Here is a 21,010-nt window from a genome sequence, read left to right as displayed (position 1 = left end):
GGACCGACGGCGAGCCTCCACAGTCATCCGCAATACAAAACAGACCAGGTATGCAGGGTCCTCAGCCAGGGACAGAGACACATTCTGCTGCGGGCTTCTGCAATCTGAATCCAACCCGTCCGTGTGCAGCCGGCCTCATGCGTAGAGTCAAAAGCTGCAGATCTCCTGCAGGAATGGCAGCCTTCCCGGCTGTTATAATGTGTGGTGGTCCAAAAGGTAAATGGGCCGCATGGGCCGGTCGAGGATAAGTGGTAACAATGGGAGAACATGCTTCTTGTGTGCAGCTCTGAAATAGATGACTACATCATATAATAGTCCTAGACATTACATATCTGTCCGCACATTTCATCTGAACGTAAGAATCCCCATTTAATGATTAACATAACCAGCTGCTGCTAAAGCGCCTTCATGCAACTTTACACCTTATATTGTGGAATCTTATGTCAGCAATCCCCTTGTATATCTGTATGAGTTCTACTACTGGCAGAAGTGATTCAGGTAGTAGAGAGGTGATCAGCAAAACAGGAGAGCCCTTTAAGCCGGTATCACACGAACGAACTTCTGCAAGAGAACTATGTGTACAGCGTGCAGAAATTAGAACCCAATGGGATAGTTTACAAGCGCATAAGTGTACAATGGCCTTGCGCGCAAAAAAACCCCCAAAAAACGCACCATGTGCTATTTTGCTGTGCATTTGCATTAGTAGCCTGGCGCAGAACTCCCATGCTGGGGAGAGTAGGTGCTCGCCTGTCGGATGACAGCCGGGCACTTGCTGTAATAGCGAGAAGTACAGAAAGTTTTGCTTCAGTACGACCGCAGCATGTAGAAGGCTGACAGATATGATCGTGGAGTACCGATGGGTTGCCGCGGCACTCAGAGGCTTTATTATAACGGCTCTGCCAGCTACGGTGACCCATGAGGCTCAGGCTCTGGCTGATCTTCATAGCCATTCTAATACACTGCTACCAACACAGTAGGATAGACAGGCTGGACTAGATGGACAATGTCTTCATTCGGCCTTACATACTATGTTACTATGTTTCCCTGAAAATAAGACAGTGTCTTATAAAATCTTTTGCCTCAAAAGAAGCACAGTGTCTTATTTTTGGGGAGTGTCTTATACTCACCTAGCCGTCGGCATCTGTGTCCCTCGCACTGGTCTCCACGCTGCTGCAGTCATCAGCGCTGACAGAATCCTCTTCTTGTAACAAGGCTTTGAATACCCCGCCTCCGGTAATCGCTTCGTAAATGGATTACCTAATTCCGACCCGCTAATGTGAGTAGAATTATGTAATCCAATGTATTTGATTCATCCGTGTATTACCACGGATCAAACGCGTGCAGAATCTGCAATTTCTCTCCAGTCGTGTGGGGGCGGCCTTAGGTGATCGCTACCTTTTTATCATGTGACCGGGGACCGCTTAACGAGACCACCGATCACTGCTCCAGGCTCTCGGTGACCTTTGGTAGCCGGGAGCAAGGAGGATCATATCAGGGTTCAAATGCGGAGGCCTCCAGTAAGAAGTTTCATCTCCTCTCACCGATCGCATCGAAGAAGGGAGATTAAACTTCAACTTTACATGATCGCCCTTATCCAACCGAGGATAAGGATCCCTTTGGGGGACATCGCCGGAGGCCTTAGGGAAATATTTTCACCCCCTTCCTCACGGATTGGTCTGTGACAGGAGGTGAAGCTGTAACTCTTTTACTTTTACATGATCGCCGTTATCCATTGGATAAATTGTTAAAGCACACATAGGCAGGAAGTCACTAAGGGGTTAAGGCGCAAACAGACTTTGTCATTAAGGCCGCTCTCACACAGACATTTTTTACAGCGTTTAGCGTGACGTTTGAAGAGCCGTCATAAAACACCTCCATTGATCACAATGGAGCTTCTCAGAGGAGCGTTCGAACGCCGCGATCTTCTCACGCTCTATGCTCTATTTTAGTTTGTTTCAGCCCTTTTTAATGCACCTCATCACCGATTGTGAGGATGGAGCGCGTTACACAACGCTGTGGAACATGTTTGAAAATGTTGTACTTAAACACTTTAAAATGCAGCGTTTTAACAGACGCCTGTGTGAAAGCAGCCTTAGGGCTCATGTCCACGGGCGTACACGTAAAACACAGCGGGCCTACCATGGCGTCTTACAAATTACAGCCAATATGCTGCAGAGGGACGGCAGGGGTGGCGTATGCGAATCTCACATCACGGACATGCGCAGTGTGTTTTTTTTAAATTTTTATTCCCGCTCTGTTCAGAGTGGGAATGCGTATTGACACACTGGCCTCTCGCAATGTGTGCGTATGGACAGCGTATCATACACAACCCATAAAGAGGGCTGCATATCATGCGCAGAGAAAGAGCATGTCCGCTGACTTTCATTGATCCATTCACCTCGTAGCATGCAACGCACGCTTGATACGCAGTGAAAATACAGTCGTGGACATGAGCCCTGAGGCTGACTTCACACAGCGAGCGTGATGTGTGGCTGTGATTCCGCCTCCATATTGCGCTCCTTACCATGTGATTTTCCCAGGGATGTGAGAGTTCTTATGGGTAAACAGCCTCCATCTCTTCAGGGATGCAGGGATCCTCCTGTGCGGCTGTCACAGAGGATCGCAGAGGTTCTCCCATTGCTTACAATGCAGACAGCGATGCTGCAGCCGCCCCCATTGAGAACAATGCGACTACGATGTGAGAGCACGCAGGTAGATAGAGCATGCTGCAATTTACTTCTCACATTGCATCGCATCGCGGTACCATGCAGGAAAACCTCGCTCATGTGTATGACCCATTCAGAAGAATGGGGTTCATATTTGTGCGTTTTGCAATACACAAATCTTGTGTGATTTTCTCGGCCGCGTGAAGCCGGCCTAAGGGGTTAACTACATTGGTGAGGGCTTATTCCCATGAACGCCTGTAGTGCCCCAGAGTTTTGCAGCACCTCAGAATACATGTTTTATGTTTGTCATAAATGTGGAATGCATCAGGGTGATGTGTATGGGAGTTTGCAGGCATGAAAGGGTTACTGTCTGGAAAATGTAGTGGCAGTGGTGAGCACGCGGGACGGCGACTCCGCCATTCCGGGATATGTCGTCACATCGTATGGCGCCTGTTGTACAGTTATACTTATGTAGTACATGTGTGATATTCAGTCACTGCTCCTCCGCAGTAATGAGGATATGTCTGTGTACTACACCACCCAGCAGGGAGCTTCATGTGTCCTGATGGGGGGAGTTGTCCTCCTCACTGCTGGGAATAGATGGGGAGAGAGAGAACCTGTGTCATACAGGACGACAACCATTGACCCCTATGGCCGCCTGTCCACGGTCGTTGCGAAATATCGCTAGCAGGGGAGAGAACTGTCAACTCTCCACGGTGAGCCTATTTGATAGATAAGCTAACCGTGTAGAATCGCGGCATGCCGCAATTTACCATCCGCGAGCAGAGAGTTTCTATGATTCTCCGCTCGGGGACATGGGAGGTTGCGCCTTCCATAGCTACACGTGCGCTCACTAGGTTCCTCGTGGCGGATTATCGCCGCGGGGAACGCAGATCACAATCGCCCGTGGACAGGAGCCCTTAAAGGTGAGCTCTCTTTTTTTCTCTTTAGTATTTTTTCTCCACTTTTAAAAATGATCCCCCTTTTTTTATCCGTCCCGTCGCTGTCGGAGGACTGGTGGTTTGCAGGTGTTTTTCAATGATCCTATGTAATGCACTAAAATACTTAAAAAAAACAACTAATGGAGTCAAATGGGGGAAAAAGCGCAATATTGACATGTTCAAGGGGTCAGTCTTTTATGGCGTTCACACTGGCTTCATTCTGCGGGTCGGTACGATTACTACCAGACCGAGTTTATAGAGATTGTTTTAATGTGCTACTTTTAGAAAAATAATTTTTGGAAGAAAATATAATTTCCTGCCGCCTTCTTCAAACAGCCAGAACTTGTTTTATTTCCATTGACATCAGTGTACGACGGCTCGTGTTTTTGCGGGACGTCCTGTACTCTCCGTTTGTACCATTTTGGAGTACATACCACTTTTTCATCGCTTTTCATTACATCTTTTTTTGGAGACTGTGAGACCAAAAAGCTCCATTGTGACGAGTATTTTTTTAATTTTTATTTTTCTGCTGACGTTCACCGTGAGGGGAGAATAATGCGTTACATTCATAGATCTCACTTTTATGGATACAGCGATTCCAAATATGTGCTTGTTGGTTTTAGCAATTTTTTTTTTAACTAGAAATATGGCTTTTTTTTTAACTTTATTTAATGCAACTTTTAAAAACTTTTTTTCATAGCTTCTCCAGTATTATGTAATACCATAGTGATACATTATACCACGATCCTGACTTAATAGGCAATCTGCAATGGCAGCTCTGGGGTTTTCAGAAGTCTTGTGGCTGCCATGGCAACCAAACCGCACCCAAGATCTCATTTCACTGGTGCCGATTGGTACCTCCGATCTCCGATTCGGTAGCAGCATATAAAGGGTTAGCAGCCGCAATCAGCAGGAGTTAAGGAGTCTCCAGCACACAAAATGCCCCAGAGTAAGTAATGGTGCAAAAACAAATATTGCTCACCTCTCACCTTGCCTCCGAGTCAGCACTGCCGACCCGCTACCCGCTGAGCCAGGAAGTGTCATCGTTCGTATGGTGGTGAGTGTACTGTGCCCGCCTGCGTATCACAAGCGCACGGATACGTACAGGGGGACTCTTTTTTTTTTTTTTTCTTTTGTTCCAAATTCCCCGCTGTGTTTCAGAGTGGGATGCATATGAAGACGCCACCCAAACGCAATGTATTGTGTATGGACAGCATTTCATACAAATGTATAGGGGTAACGCTGCATACCGGTAGTACATAGGGAAATAGAGCGTGCTGCCATCTATTTCTTGTGCGTATCGATACCCAGTGTCTACACCCACATGTGTAAGGATCAGTGAAAGTCCATTGACTCCATTCACTACGTATCGCGCAGCGTGGACAGTCATGGACATGAGCCCCGTAGACCGATAGTCCGAGTTCTCTGCATGGCTTATTCTTCTGCAAGAATCGCCCATTATTTTCTTTGGGAGCGTAAAAATAAGCACATCACAATCACATGTTCCAGCGCGGCTTGTCCAACACGGCTTCTCTGCAGTATGTGGACGAAATTTTTGCAAATCTCGTCCTCTCTGCTGGATCGGCTCAGATTTAAGATCGCTGGTTTCTGCCCCGTGTGACCCTGGCCTTATGCTGCCGGTCCTTCATGTTACTGAGAATTCTGTCTTCTCCATTAGGATATATTCTGTAATCACAAGACAACGGAAACAAATGCCAACATTACTGGACACATATTGTAAATGTAGGGCTCATCCCCACGAGCGTGACGTATCACGCAGGGAATGAAGTCCGTGAAAGTTCATTGATTGTCATTGAAGCATTCACATTGCATATATATATTGCATGAAATACAGCATGTTCTATTTCACTGCGTATCACGCGTGTACAGAACTTTTTTTCTTTGGCTTGTGTATTCAACCATGTTCATACTTGATACATTGTGTATATGCGGCGTTGGATATGCAATGCTGCTACAGAGCGTGTGTGCGTGAGATCCGTATACAGCGACTCTCTGCTGGCATCCATGGCAGGAAAACGCAGGATTCACCTAGCAGTTTCTGCATACGGTTGTGTGAATGAGTCCTTAGGCAATGATTAGGGATGTACTACCATGTTTCCCTGAAAATAAGACCCTGTCTTGTATTAATTTTGCCCCAAAAGAGCCACAGGGTCTTATTTTCGGGGAATGCTTTATTATACTTACCTAGCAGGCGCGGCCCGAGTCCCCCCGCTGGTCTCCACCGTTCCAGCAGTCTTCCGAGTAGTTCTCACCGCCAACAGAACATCGCTTGTTGGTTACGAGGTCTGTAAACCTCATCTACAGCAAGCGATGTTTTGTCGGCGCTGAGAACTGCTAGCAAGCCTGCCTGGGACTGCGGAGACCAGAGGGAGGGACCCGGATGGCGCCTGCTAGCTAAGTATTGCTTTTTTTCATGTATTCTAGCTAGGGCTTATACTTTTGCTGGCAACACACTTCTCTGTTAACCTGACCTATGTCTAAACGCTGCCTACGCTTCTGGCAAAGCAAATGCTGAGGAAGGGGTGCCAAAACACTGAAGCGCGTCTCCTCAGGCTGCCTGTCCACGGGCATTTTTGCATTGCGTTCTCCGTGGCGATAATCCGGCCCCGGGAAAGCGCAGCCCTGTCCACGAGCGGAAAATCACAACGATTCTCCGCTCGCAGGCAGCAAATGCAGTATGCTGCGCATTGCTGCGATTCTCCGCGGTGAGCCTATCTGTCAGGTAGGCTCACTGCGCAGATCCAACAGCTGGCTCCTGCTCCCCGACGGCGACTCCCTCGGCAGACCTCAGCAACGCTGGTGGACAGGCAGCCTTAAGCCGGTTTCAATAAAGCAGAGTAGTTGAGCTAATCCCCGATCCATTGTGCTTCGCTAAGATCGTCACACCTATACCCAGTTTTTTTTTACTATTGACCAACAGAATCCTTGAAGGATGGCAGGCTACATCAGCTGTGTGGACCGGTCGGCGCCTGTAAGATGCGCTACGCTATTTGCCTAGCGCGGCCTTCCTAAGTTTTGACTCAATTACTCAGTGGCACGCTGACGTGGAATGCGTTAGTTGCTACATTTATAAGTTGATGTCTTGTAGATTTAAAATCCGCCCCGCAGGTCAATTTAAACTGTAGTTTTTTCTCCACATAGCTACGCTATTTACTTAGTGCGGCCGTGCTGCACAGATAGTGTAGTGCTGAGTCAAGTTAAGTTGTGACTCAGTTACTCAGTGGCATGCTGCGCCATTTGCCTGGTGGACTTGTGCCGGATGGTCAGTAGTACCTGTGGACGCATTGTTGGCAATGAGACTAGTGCTGCGCAGCCAACGTTTGCTATATAGCCCTGCGACCTCACACTCTCAAGCCGGTTTCACATGACCTTTTTCCTATTGTGGAATCCGTAGTCGGCGTCCACGCGGAGGATGCACAGCAAATAGCACGCATTGAAAGATACATACGTTCGTTTTTTTTTTTTCTTTCACGCTCGCGGATACGAATTGAAAAAGTCGCAGAATGTTCTATTTGCTGGGGACTTCCTCCATTGAAGTTAATAGAGGTCATCTGACGTGCAGCCCATCCACAATGTCTGACGGTGCGGGAAATACAAGTATTTTAAAAAACAAAAATCTGTACTGCGCATGACGGCCTGCGAGCCTCCGCGGTCACCTGCATTACAGATTTTACAGGAACACAGGGTCGCCGGCCAGATTCCGCTGCGGTATCGGGATGTGGGACCTGAAGTGGTCATGTGCAGCCGGCCATACTGAAGACAATGGAGTTGCGGTATAACTCACAAGTAGCTGCGACCCGTATATTGCAAGAAATCCAACCTCGGTGGGGTTTTTGAAATCTGTAGGTTGTGGCAACTAGCGCGACCCCATTGATTTAATTGAAAATGCAACTTCACAGGGCTGCACAGCGATCTTTGGTCACATGACCCATGTCATGGCGAAATACTCCATGGAGTTCCAGCCTTAGAGCTCATGTCCATAACTGTGTTCTCACCGCGGAGACCCGCAGCGTTTTATGCCTACAGCCATGGGTCCTTTGGCCAGATTCACATGAATATATCTGCACAGCATATCACAGCGGGGGGAAATCATGTGACTGTACGCTGCGATCGCAAAAATTACATTAATATGCACCAATATGCCCATAAAAGCACATCACTTACAGCGCAAATGTGTTGCACTTAGTCAAGCGTTTTTGGGCATGCGCTCGTATAAAGGGTCCCTGAAACACGCACGCTTATATACGCAATACCTATCACACAAACAAGGAGGCCGTGCTCTGTGCCTGCATCATTTAGGCTGCTGTCACATCTGCGTTGTGGTTCCGTTTTCCTACTCCATTCCAGGAGCAGGAAAGGATTCCCGTGGCTGAACGGGTACGGCTTATGATGAAACCGAACATCCATTCTGTAATCATCATCCTCTGTACAGCGCCGGTGCTCCAAACGGCACATTCGCAGCAGAGGAGAAAATCGGCGGAGAGGTACGCTGGGTCACCGACAGGGCACCGGGTCGAACTCCGCTGTGGGAATCCCGTATGCTGGGTCCGACCCGACCGTGTGCAGATGGCTGGGAGACACTTTGAGTTTCATAATAGACTGTTGCAATGTTATGGGATCATAGTGCAGTAAGTTTATATTATAAGGAGGGCAGCAAGGAGGAAGAAAGTTGTCATATACTTTCTTAGGCCTTGTGTCCACTTGCACGGATACCAATGCTGAATCCCGCAGGGGTATCCGTGCGTGCCCGCGTACATGGAAAGGGAAAGACAGTTTATTACCTCTCCAGGTCCAGAGCAGGTCTCCACTGAGCCGGCCAGATCTTCATTCTTCAGCACGGCGGATGCGTCCGGGGGCGTTGGGCGACACGCCCGGCACATGCGCAGTTCTTTCTCTTTTGTTTTTGAATCTCCTGCTTTCCCGCATAACTTTAAAGGCTAATTACAATGAAGCCTCTGTATTTGGCCTTCAGTCATTCACCACCTAATATTCTTCCGCTTTGTTCCACATGTAATCGCTTTACAATATACGTATTTTATGTACATGTCGTAGGCTTCTGTCTGATTGGTTACTGAACAACTCTTTCCATTTGGCAGGCGGACAGATATCAGGGACCTTCAGAGGGGACTTTGGAGCTTCTAAAAAGTGAGATGTTTCCTAGAAGCTGGACTCGTGGTCATTCTGCAACCATCACTTTCTTGATGGCCGCCTTCACTAGCAGAATGCTGTCAGAGACATCTGTACCATAAATCTAGCCGAGGAAGAATGTAGCCTTTTCCGTATTGAACTTCTGTAATTCCCTGCTTGCTGATCGGTCATCACAGAAGGTCTCAGCAGTGTTGGTTCAGCACTTGTTCTGCTGACATCAGTAATATTGTCCCATCCGAGAACAGACATTTGCTTTTGGGATTCCTTACAGGAGCTGCAGGAGTTAGCATTGCCTTGTGCTGGAGAAGATATGGCAAACATGGCTACATTCTCCACTGGCCCAAGACTTGGTCATTTGGTACAGCTAACCAAGTTCAGGACAACCAAGGTGCTGTTATGGTCCTTCTGAAACTAGAAGAACAGATTAAGGATGAGCTCAGAGGCAAGAATGATGGGAAGAAAGTTAGTCTGCAGCACCGAAGTCTTTAAAGAAAGAAAAGTGAGACCACAAAGGCATCGGGTGATTATCCTAGTTCTGAGGATGCACAAAGCGAAGGGGGTAAGTGTGAAATACAGTAAATGCCGTAATATGTAATTTTCTTGCGTTCATGCTATCTTGTGTTCTCAGATTATAGATGTGCTGTCCGCTTCCTACTGCATATAATCCATACAATCTGCACATACAGATTATGGCAGTGCTGGCCAGTTCCTACATAATCCTCAAAACTGCATATACAGATTATGGCAGTGCTGGCCAGTTACTACGTAATCCTCAAAACTGCATATACAGATTATGGCAGTGCTGGCCATTTACTACATAATCCTCAAAACTGCATATACAGATTATGGCAGTGCTGGCCAGTTACTACGTAATCCACAAAACTGCATATACAGATTATGGCAGTGCTGGCCAGTTACTACATAATCCTCAAAACTGCATATACAGATTATGGCAGCGCTGGCCAGTTACTACATAATCCTCAAAACTGCATATACAGATTATGGCAGCGCTGGCCAGTTACTACGTAATCCACAAAACTGTAAATACAGATGCAGGCAGGGGGCAATGCAGAATAACAGGCCAACACTGATTGGCTGAGTCTCAGCGAACCAACGCTATGTTTCATCTCTGCATTGCTTAGCGCCACAACAGCGTAAAGCACACCCTTCCACCCCTAGTGGTTCCACCCCTTGTAGCCTGTCCTGCCTGACTTCACGATTCCAATTAGAATCAGAATTGTGCTTCACCAAAATGGTGAATTAAAGGGGCTTTCCAGGCGAAAACTATTGGTGACCTTTTCTTAGGACAGATCAATAGTTAATCCGCTTCAGCCCTGCCACTTAGGATCAATGATCGCCAGGACCGTTGCACTGACTTTTTCATCAGGGTCACGATAGGAAGTACCAAAGTCGTCTTCTCTCCTATTGAAATCACTGGGAGTGCTGCCTCCTGTTACACTTCCAGAACTTCTGCCTCCTACATTGGATTCAGAATGATGGGAGTGAAGCCCACTATAACACTTCCTGTGCCGATGGCTATGTCCGGACTGCCATACTTATAGGGGACCGGATGATCAGCTGATCGCCAGGGATCTTGAGCAGCAGGTTCACAGCATTTAATTATAGTGAGGATAGGTCATCAATAGTTTTTACCTGGACAACCCATTTAATTAAATTCAAATGTGATTAATCGCCCGGCCCTATCTGTAGATATAGTTTATACCAATGAATGTTTTAAGGCTTTTCTTAAAATCCTACTTTATAGATTTCATTTACTATATACCATACAGTTTTCTTTTTTGCCTTCTTTCTGTCTCCCCATGAAAGATATGTCAGAAGAACTCTGTAATACTATATACTACATATCCAAGTGACTTAAAGGGATCCTGTCATCAGGTTCATGCTTGCCGAACCGCAGGTAGCGTGAACCCCGGGAAGCCTGCTGCAGCCGTGAGTGTTTTATACTGAAACGCTAAAACTCACAGCGACAGTATACTTCTTTTATCTTATTAAGCCCAAATCACCGAAAAATAATCTAAAAACTAACCTTTATTAAATATTTGTTTAACAGAATGAATGGACAGACTCCAAGATGTAGCTGTAAGGGAAGACCCTGGTCTATGGCTGGCCACCAAAGGGTTACACACCTTACAACCTATTCACCTATAGCTGTATAGGGCCGGAGAACCTACAAATCCATGGATGATGCATCGGTATAATATTGTAGCTCCGTGGCGCTGTACCAGGGATGCCAGGGAATAGGAAGGCACTTGGTGTATAAATCTAAGAGCCTTTTGTTTTGTTGGTCCTCCGAGGGGATTGTCTGTATACTCTGCCTGGATTATTGTAGTATACAGCGCACTATTTGCTGCGGACGCCAACAATAAATGCAGCGCTGACTTATGGATCCATTCTATCCTGTAATAAGCCACGTTCTCAGTTACTTTCTTTGGTGTTTTAACCCCATTTCCTTATACCCGCTCCTCTCTTTTATCCTGCGTTATTCCCAGCAGGAGGAATAAAAGAAGGTAAACCCTTGTATGCCAGGGGGAGATTTACACCAATGATGGACATATAGTGGCAGCATAATGACAGGTGCACTATTTGGCATTAATACCGCACACAATGTCATTTCACTGAGACAAATCGTCTGCTCAGTTTCTAATAAATAAATAGAGTCGCACATGGGGATCAGCACTGGACATCCCCCTTCCCTTCTCCCCATATAGTGTGAGATCCCTGATTGTGGAGGGCGTTTGTTCGCCCCGTTACTCCACATGGAGATCAGCACTGGACATCCCCCTTCCCGTCTCCCCATATATCGTAAGATCCCTGATTGTGGAGGCCATCTGTTTGCCCCGTTATTCCACATGGGGTTCAGCACTGGACATCCCCCTTCTCTTCTCCCCCGATAGTGTGAGATCCCTGATTGTGTGGGGTATCTGTCCGCCCTCTTACTCCACATGGGGATCAGCACTGGACATCCCCCTTCCCTTCTCTCCCTATAGCGTGAGATCCCTGATTGTGGAGGGCGTCTGTTCGCCCCGGTACTCCACATGGGGATCAGCACAGGACAGCTCCCCTCGGCCGTTCTATATATTGTGCCTCCGCTCTTACCTCACGTCTCCGAGCCCCTTAACTCTTCAGTCTCTGAAGCCACAACTAGTAAGTTGGCTTCTACTAGGGATTAACCCCTTCTCAGTCCCCATAAAGTGCTGGCTATATTTGCCTCAATTAAGGGAGATTCATGACTGCCTATATAAGTGCAATCCATGTCTGTGGAGATCTACATAATTGTACAGGGATCTTGTGAGAGGAAATCACCTTAAAGGGACGGTCATTGTTAATATATAGTGGCCCAAAGAAGACGGTGTACATATAGTACCTAAAGACATCCGGTCTGGCTAACATTCGCGTCATATGACTTCTGCATTCAAACCCCAGCTTGAATAGGTGGCTTATTCATTACCCAAACGCTTATTTCAAATCAAGGCATAGCTGCGCCGATGCGGTGACCAGAAATCTAGATGAGGTAGTCGGCACGTTATCTGCAGCTAGCCCAGTGTAGCCGGCGGCCTGATACCATCTATCATGCGGCTACATCGGTTCCCACTAAGCTCTAGGACGGCGCTGCTCCTCAGCATTGGGAGAGATAGCTAGGGTTTCTCCCATTGATACGGACCATTTACATCGGGTATTAACCCTTTCCTCCCCACTCCTCTATCGGGAGCTGGGGAGAATGCTAGTATTTGGTAAATACTAAATGGCGCGCCTGTCGTTCTGGTGTCTCTGTGTACCCCAAACTTTGGAAACCTATTACTGGGATATTGAGCACAGACACCAGTGGTTAACCCCTTCCCCTCTACTCATTTATCAGAGGCTGAGGAGACAAATTATTTCAGAAAAAATGACAGTGCACGCGGAATAAACGCTAAAATGGCGTGCCTGTCGTTCTGCTGTCTCCATGTTAACCCCTTCCTCTCTATTAATTTATTAGAAACTGAGGAGGCGATTTGTCTTAGTGAAATGACATTGTGCGCGGTATAAACGCCAAATAGCGCACCTATCATTATGCTGCCACTATATGTCCATCATTGGTGTAAATCTCCCCCTGGCATACAAGGGTTTACCTTCTTTTATTCCTCCTGCTGGGAATAACGCAGGATAAAAGAGAGGAGCGGGTATAAGGAAATGGGGTTAAAACACCAAAGAAAGTAACTGAGAACGTGGCTTATTACAGGATAGAATGGATCCATAAGTCAGCGCTGCATTTATTGTTGGCGTCCGCAGCAAATAGTGCGCTGTATACTACAATAATCCAGGCAGAGTATACAGACATTCCCCTCGGAGGACCAACAAAACAAAAGGCTCTTAGATTTATACACCAAGTGCCTTCCTATTCCCTGGCATCCCTGGTACAGCGCCACGGAGCTACAATGTTATACCGATGCATCATCCATGGATTTGTAGGTTCTCCGGCCCTATACAGCTATAAGGGAATAGGTTGTAAGGTGTGTAACCCTTTGGTGGCCAGCCATAGACCTGGGTCTACCCTTATGTCTACATCTATGAGTCTGTCCATTCATTCTGTTAAACAAAAATTTAATAAAATTTAGTTTTAAGATTATTTTTAGGTGATTTGGGCTTATGAGATAAAAGAAGTATACTGTCACTTTATTTCGGTGATTTATACTGAAACACTGTATCTTTTCAGAATAAATATACTATAAATAGAGATGAGCGAGTATACTCGGTAAAGGCAATTGCTCGAGCGAGCATTGCCTTTGCCGAGTACCTGCCTGCTCAAGATGAAACGTTCGAGTGCTGCCGGCGGGCAGGGAGCTGCGGGGGAGAACGGGGCGAAATGGAGGGGAGATCTCTCTCTCCCTCTCTCCCCCTCGCTCCCTCCTGATGACAGCCGCTACTCACCGCTCCCCCGCGCCGGCACCCGAACGTTTCATCTCGAGCGGGCAGGTACTCTGCAAAGGCAATGCTCGCTCGAGCAATTGCCTTTACTGAGTATACTCGCTCATCTCTAACTATAAAGTTTGACGTGGCACTGAGTTCGAGTCACGGGGGTGGGCCGCACCGGACCCTCACTGCCCGCTGCATAATAGATATAATTACAAGATGTGCCAGATTATCAGGAGGAAAGACATTATTTGTAGAGTTTCTCCAGTCTGGATAATAGAGGAGGGTCTGAGGGTCCTGAGCAGAACCACCTACTATTATCTTCGGGTCACATGGTGGAATCCGATGCGGACGTTTCCATTTTTAAAAACTGCAGGAGTAACCTGCGGCCAAGTCACATGTTTCTGCCGCTTATTTACTGCACAGACAGCTCCCCTAAAACCATGGCAGAAATCCACAGTTTCTCTGCTGTGGATCCGCACACGGATTTAGCCGCATCAAAGAGCAAAATCGGCGGAATTTTCCTTGCTAACATGCGTGAAATGACCTGACGCTACTTCACACAGATACGTGGATTATGTCCATTGACACGGCTAAATCTGCTTGTAAACCTGCGGCAGAAACATGCAGCTCAGCCACAGATTTCTCCTGCGGTTTTTAGAAGTGGAAGATTCCGCATCAGATTCCGCCACGGGACCCTCATGAATCCGTGATACTGCGTTTAAAAAAGTCTCTGGGATATTTCTTGGCATTTTGGGTCAGGATGAGTATCATTTCTCCATAAGGAGAGCACCTAGAAGGTAAGGAAGGAGACTTATAAGGCCATCCATGCTCCTCTGGGAAATATGCAAGTAGGGAAGATGGAACAATACCCCTGCAGCGCCACCTATTGGAGGGCAGTTTTCCTGCAAGTCAATGTCAGACTTTTTAGACAAGCCTTCCATCTTCCTATTTGCATATGGCATTGTGTAAATGCTTTCGTTAAAGGGTCATTTCAGATATGCATACTGCCATCTCTACAATGAGAAGTTTATAAGTAATGAGTAGACGCACAGCTGGAAGATCAGATGCTGTTACTGATGCAGTTGTGCCATCCTAGAAGCCGTTCCTGCACCCACTATTGCCCCCCTTAGGCTAGGTTCACAAAGGACTGAAATCTCATGGAGCGACCACACGGAAATATCGCCAGATTTCTGCAGGAAAAATGAATCTTCACACTTTTGCAGTGTCTTCGCCGCCTGCATTCCGCTGCAGCCATCTCTCCCCATAGAGAGTAGAGAGGCTGCAGCGGAAACAGTGAAAGAATCGACATGTCGCATCTTTTAATTCTGAGTCACTGCGGAAGTATTGCAGGACAGACGGCTTTCATTGACTGCAATGGAAACCGTCCGTGAGATTTTTCGCATAGAATAAAACATGCTGCACTTCTCCTCTGCGAGCGGAAAATCGCAGTTGATTTCCTATCGTGGGCAGGGGAGAATCATTTAACACTTCATGTCTATGGACGGACATTGCTGCGGAATTCGCGGTGGGTGTCTGACCGTGAATTCCGCAGCGATAATCCGTCCCTGGGCATTTGGCCTAAATAAGACATCCAATGGAAATAAAGACACCGACACAAAGATTTATGGAGAAGGAACATTTTATTTCTAGTTGTAGGAAATGGTAGATTTTATTATGGGGAATGTTGAGGCGGAATTGATCCAGAGGAAGGCGAAAACCCTTTGATAGGAAAAAGCCAATTATCCTTGTATAAAGGGGAAAAATTCCTTCCTGACCCCAAATATGGCGATCAGAGCAAGTCCCAAGATCAAAGCCGAAATCTGACCTGACTTTCTAAAATGTATTATTGTTTCCATAAATGTATATAAATCTGTTACCATTTATTGTTTGTGTGAGATATAAAGTGTATTGGACTAAAGCTGTTTATAGACTGTGTTGATCCAGAGGAAGGCGAAAACCCCCTTGAGGAAAGAGCCAATTATCCTGTTTTAAGGGGGGAAAATTCCTTCCTGACCCCAAATATGGCGACCAGAATAAATTCCAGGATCAACGCCAGCCGCTCACCTCCCTAGTGTATGTGATGTCAGCTAAAGATTGTGCTTGTTTATGTTATGTTATTTATGTGGCTGATTCCTTATAAATAAGACCTAACCCTATTTAAGGCTGTGAGTTGATCCAGAGGAAGGCAAAAACCTCCTTGAGGTATGAGCCAATTGTCCTCAAGTTGGAAAAATTCCTTCCTGACCCCAAATATGGCGATCAGAGCAAGTCCCTGGATCAAAGCCGACATCTACACCTATCTGTGTGTATACTTGTGTCTATGTATGTGTTAGTGTCTACACTAGTGTCTAACCTTCATGTATGTGGTGCGTGCTACTTACGTGGCCTGTGCCGAGGTCTTACTAGTAACCAGGAGTTCAGGGATAATAGTCACTCGGGCTATTGTTCCTGAACTCGCCAGTTACCAATCAAGCACAGGCTGCTCCTGGGGGCGTTGAGGGTCTTCAGGAGAGGATGATGTCCGATGTCAGCCAGAGGATGTCGGGGTTCAGGGTTACATGATGGTAATGCAGGATGCAGTTGGTGGAGAGAGGATGTTGTTGGTAAGCCGGGGTCTTCTACAGCAGCAGAGTCGTGGGTTAAGCAGATAGTTGGCACGGGTTGAGCCTACAAGACATAAGACAGAATTGTCAATTTTACCAGCAGTGGATATAAACCAGTGAACTAATGTAACATGATGGCTTGTATCAGGATCTGCTTTGTATCTGATCTAAAGAAAAGATACTTTATATATTAATCTTTCTATAGTATGTGAGGTTCTGCTACAGTGTATGGATATAATGGTAGATGTCCTGTGTGTATAGGTGTATATAGGTGTACAGATATGAATGTGTAGGTGTATATAGGTGTACAGATATGAATGTGTAGGTGCATATAGGTGTACAGATATGAATATGTAGGTGTATATAGGTGTACGGATATGAATGTGTAGGTGTATATAGGTGTACAGATGGGTATGTGTAGGTGTATATAGAAGATACTTACCAGATGGTCGTGGCTTCCTTCACAATCGGATTCTTCTCGTCATCCTAAGAAGAAGCAGAGACATAGTAATTACAGGAGCAATAATAATGTAGCCGAGGAGGGAGAAGTCTGCGGACCAGACATGGTGACATGAAGCAGGGTTACTATATGACCTCCTGTGCTGTCTGACACTAGAGGAACAATGATGGTGAACACAGAGGTCTGCCTGAAGAACATCATCCCTAGAGGAGGAAGATCTTACCGGGTCCAGCTTGGTGAAGTGTACGAGAATCCGTCCACGGGGTGAAGGGGTGTCCCATCCTCCGGCCATGGCAGGTCTCTGTTTCTCGGAACTCTGCTGAACGGCTTGAATGGCGGCTCTGCCCTTCTCAGTTCCAGCTCCTCCCAATTTACGGTGTTGAAGAATCGGTGACCTCTGATGTTCTTGTGGACACCCAGCCTCTTCTTAGGCTTCTTTCGCAGCAGTCTCTTCACAAGATGCTTTACGTCCGCATCAAGCCAAGATGGGAATTTTGGCTTCTTTCTTTTGATGGACTTGATGATCTTTCTCTTGGAGGAGCCGTGGTAGAAAGGGGACTGTCCTGTCGCCATCCAGGATACGACAATCCCCAGGCTCCACCAGTCGACTGCTGCGTCGTAGTCCTTTTTGCGAAGCACCTCTGGGGCCATGAATCGATATGTGCCCGTCACCCCGCTGATCTTCTTAGACGGGACAACGCCGTCTTGGGCCAGCCCCAGGTCAATCAGGCGGATGTGTCCATCTCCGTCCAGCATGATGTTCGCCGGCTTTATGTCACTGCAAAGAAAAAAGAGAAATGTTAGTCTGTTCAGTGATACAGAAGACTTGGGAATGTACCGCAGCCAAACCAGTCCTAATTCAGAACTCTGGGAAAGCTGGGTACATTATCTCCACCAATGTAACGGGGAGATGTGGGAAAGTTGTGCTTACCGATGGATGATGTATCGTCGGTGCAGGAACTGGAGGCCGCAAGCAATCTCCGCTGTGTAGAATCTGAGAGAAGAGTGTAGTATCAATGACATGACATCAGTCCCCCGACATCATGTCACCATCATAGTGTCCCCACCAGAAGAGGTGCTGTTTATGGCAGCCTGTATGTCCTCCACTCTTCTATACCTGTCATGTCGCCCTCAGTATCCCCCCCCCCCCCCACCCGGCTCCTGATTAGTCATTTACTCACCTCACATGGTTGATGTCCAAGCTGCCGCACATTCTGATCATTGCTGCCAGGCTTCCTCCGGACAGATACTCCGTGATGAAGTAGGCCCGGTCTGCTGACTGCTGTGCGGCGTACAGATGGCAGATGAAGGGGCAGTCTTGGGCCTTCAGTAGTATCCGCCGCTCTCTCCTTATGACGTCCGCCTTGCTCTTTTCTCTGTCGACAACCTTGATGGCCATAAAGGTGTTCCTTCCGGGGAAAGATGCCAGGACCACCTCAAGAAAGCAGATAGGAAATTATCACTGACAGCGGCCAGAGGGGAAAGTCATATACATTTATTACATAGGGGATTTATCACTAGGCCGCCTTCACACGGCCAAGAAGAGCGCGCAAGATTTGTACTCTGCGAGACGCAGAAATAAGAACTCCATTCCTTTGAATGGAATCATATATCATGACTGTTTTTCTCTTTTTTTTTCAGCATCTTGATGCTGGAAAAAAAACAACTTGCAGCATGTTCTCTCTGCACGTTCCTCGGACGCATCGCCCGTTGTTTTGTTTTTTTTTAGAATGAATGTGTATAAGTCAATCAATTAATAGATGAATAAATCTTCCCCCCCCCCCCAAAAAAAGTCCCCACATTTATAAGAGTTCGCTGTCCATTGAGCATAAAGAGCTTATAAATTCATATATATACAAACAATAAATAATCGCTATTTCCAAGCACATAATATAAATAATACAATGAAGCATAAACAGAAATACATCTTTTATTTGCTGATAAAACAGTAGATCCTTTCCATCAGGGGTTACTGACTCTTATTACCGCCAGCGTCATCCCATTATAAACACCCGCACTCATGCCAGGGCATGAAGGGGCGTGCAGAGAGCCGTCCCCCGAAGGACACCGAAACGTCCCACTGTCCAGCAGCGAGGTCCCGGAGTGCAGGGAAAGTTTAGCGCCACGGTTGCCTAGCAACAAACCACCAAGAATTATAATAAGAATGCGATCTAGAAATAAGCCTTGTGATTATAACGGCTCAATCATCACCAGTCCCAGAAATATGGAAATGTGCAGAGAAGTCCCCATGATTGTGGTAATGCCGTCCCTACCTGCCAGTTGTCCCATATAGAAGTATCCTAAGCCTCTCCTGTGGGTTACATGGCTGATAACAGGGAACAATAGTCTGCACAGTTAATGGAAGTAGTGAAAATAACAGTCATATAACTTACCTCGCTGAAGCTTCCTCTGCCCAAGATCTGAAGGGCGGTGAAGCGATTGATGTTAAATCCGCGGTCTGATGGTAGAGGGTCCTGGCTGGTGCCCGGTCTTGGCTCCTCCTCCTCTTTATCTCCGTGAGTCCGCTCACGCACTCCTCTTCTCTCTTACGCTTTTCGGCATCTCTATGTCCATTGGACGACATTTTTCTCAATCCAATAGTCTTCGATCCAACCGCTGCCGTCGTCAGTTGAAAGGAAATGGCAGTTGGCCGAGTGGAGGTCAAAGGTCAGTGAAGCTGCCAGTACTTTGCTTGCCAGTACTCTTCTCTGCCATATACACAGTGATGTGGGCACCTTGAGTGATGGTCTAGTGCCCAAAGAAATGGAGAAATTCATGGCTGGTTCTTCTAGGGCCACATTATTAGTAGATGGGGCAAGGATGGCACTTCATGTCTGGGTTGGCAGTGGTGCCCATAGTTTATCAGAAATTTCTGGAGTTTTAGAAAACTTACAGTTGTGTGGACATTGAAACAAACCCGCTGGAGGGATAAACCATAAATTGTACTAATGAGAGGAATAATAAAGCCTTGTGAGGGTCATTTTCTGCTGCAGTCAATAAGTGTCCATCATCCAGATACATGGCGTGTATTTCCATAGGTTACAATGGGCAGCGCCCTCGCCAGTGCAGATCTGGGTGTAGCGGGCGGAGATGCTTTTATGGAGGTTATCCCCTTAGAGACCAAGCTTTTTTTTTTTTTCGTTTTTCCATTTTTTTGTTTTTTCCTCCTTTCTTTTAAAGCATTGTAACCCCTTTATATATCCCTCGCCGTCGCTATATGAGGGCTTGTGAGGGCGAGACAAGTTTTATTCTTCAATGGTATTATTTAAATTACCATATAATGCACTGAAAAAGTGAAATTCCGCCATCTTTCAGTGCGTCTTGTTACAAACTGGTACAATAATGACATAACGTTATTCTGTAGGTCGGTACGACTACTACCATACCAAACTTTATAGAGTTTTTTTTGCTGAACTACTTGTATTTTTTTCAAAGACATTTAATTTTTATAAATTATTTTCTGCCGCCATCTTCTGTGCGCAATAGCTTTTTTAATTTTTCTGTTGACACAGTTGTACGAGGCCTCATTTCTTGCGGGACGGCCTGTAGTTTACGTTGCTGATATTTTGTAATACATAAGACTTTTTGATCGCTTTTTATTGCAGTGTGAACAAAAATGCGAATTTCTGGTGTTCTTTATTTTTTTTCTGCCGACGTTCACCGTGCGGCGTAAATAATGTGATACTTTGGTAGGTTGAACTTTTACAGACATGGCGATACCAAATATGTATTTTTGCTTTTATTATTTATATATTTTTTTTATTATAAATATGGTTGAAGGTTGTTTTTTTTTAACTTTTATTACTTTGTTTTTCATAATTTAGTAAACTTAATTGATCTTATTTTTCATTTTTTCTTTTAGCCTCCATAGGGAACAAGAACCTACAATGCTTTGATCGCTCCTGCAGTATGATGTGATGCCACAGGAGGTCAAACATAAGTGAATGGTTTCAGTGTTTACAGCCTTGGGGATCCATCTTCCATCCTTATTATAGGTTATTTCCTGTTTCCCTGTATTACATCCCTCAGTACTAGTGATGGTTGTCGCAGTCATGTAGCCGTCACTCATCTTCATAGTAACCATTATAATAAACATTGTAGAGAATGATACATTGTAATTTCCTATTATGTTCTTGCAGATTCATCACTGCTCAGACTGACCCAGAAGCAGAATCAGAGGACGAGCCTGGAGTGGGAATTGTCAAAGTCGAAAGGGCTAAAATCCTCAAAGAAGAAGCTGAACTTCATCCTCGGATA

At 46.2% G+C, this 21,010-nt stretch overlaps 1 protein-coding gene across 1 annotated transcript in view; it reads left to right on the top strand.

Moving 5' to 3' along the window:
- The window catches only part of LOC136620149 (regulator of microtubule dynamics protein 2-like), a 98,005-nt gene extending 88,913 nt beyond the window's left edge, over positions 1-9,092 (top strand). Inside the window, exon 5 of the mRNA XM_066594863.1 lies at positions 8,725-9,092. Within this exon, the coding sequence (XP_066450960.1) occupies positions 8,725-8,777 (53 nt within the window). The 3' untranslated portion in view covers positions 8,778-9,092. The remainder of the gene's footprint in view (positions 1-8,724) is intronic.
- Positions 9,093-21,010: the final 11,918 nt, after the last annotated feature.

Source organism: Eleutherodactylus coqui, chromosome 3 (genome assembly GCF_035609145.1).
Source record: "Eleutherodactylus coqui strain aEleCoq1 chromosome 3, aEleCoq1.hap1, whole genome shotgun sequence".
Lineage (NCBI taxonomy): Eukaryota > Metazoa > Chordata > Amphibia > Anura > Eleutherodactylidae > Eleutherodactylus > Eleutherodactylus coqui.
Note: the sequence above shows the minus strand (reverse complement) of the source record. Positions and strands in the feature narration are given on the sequence as shown.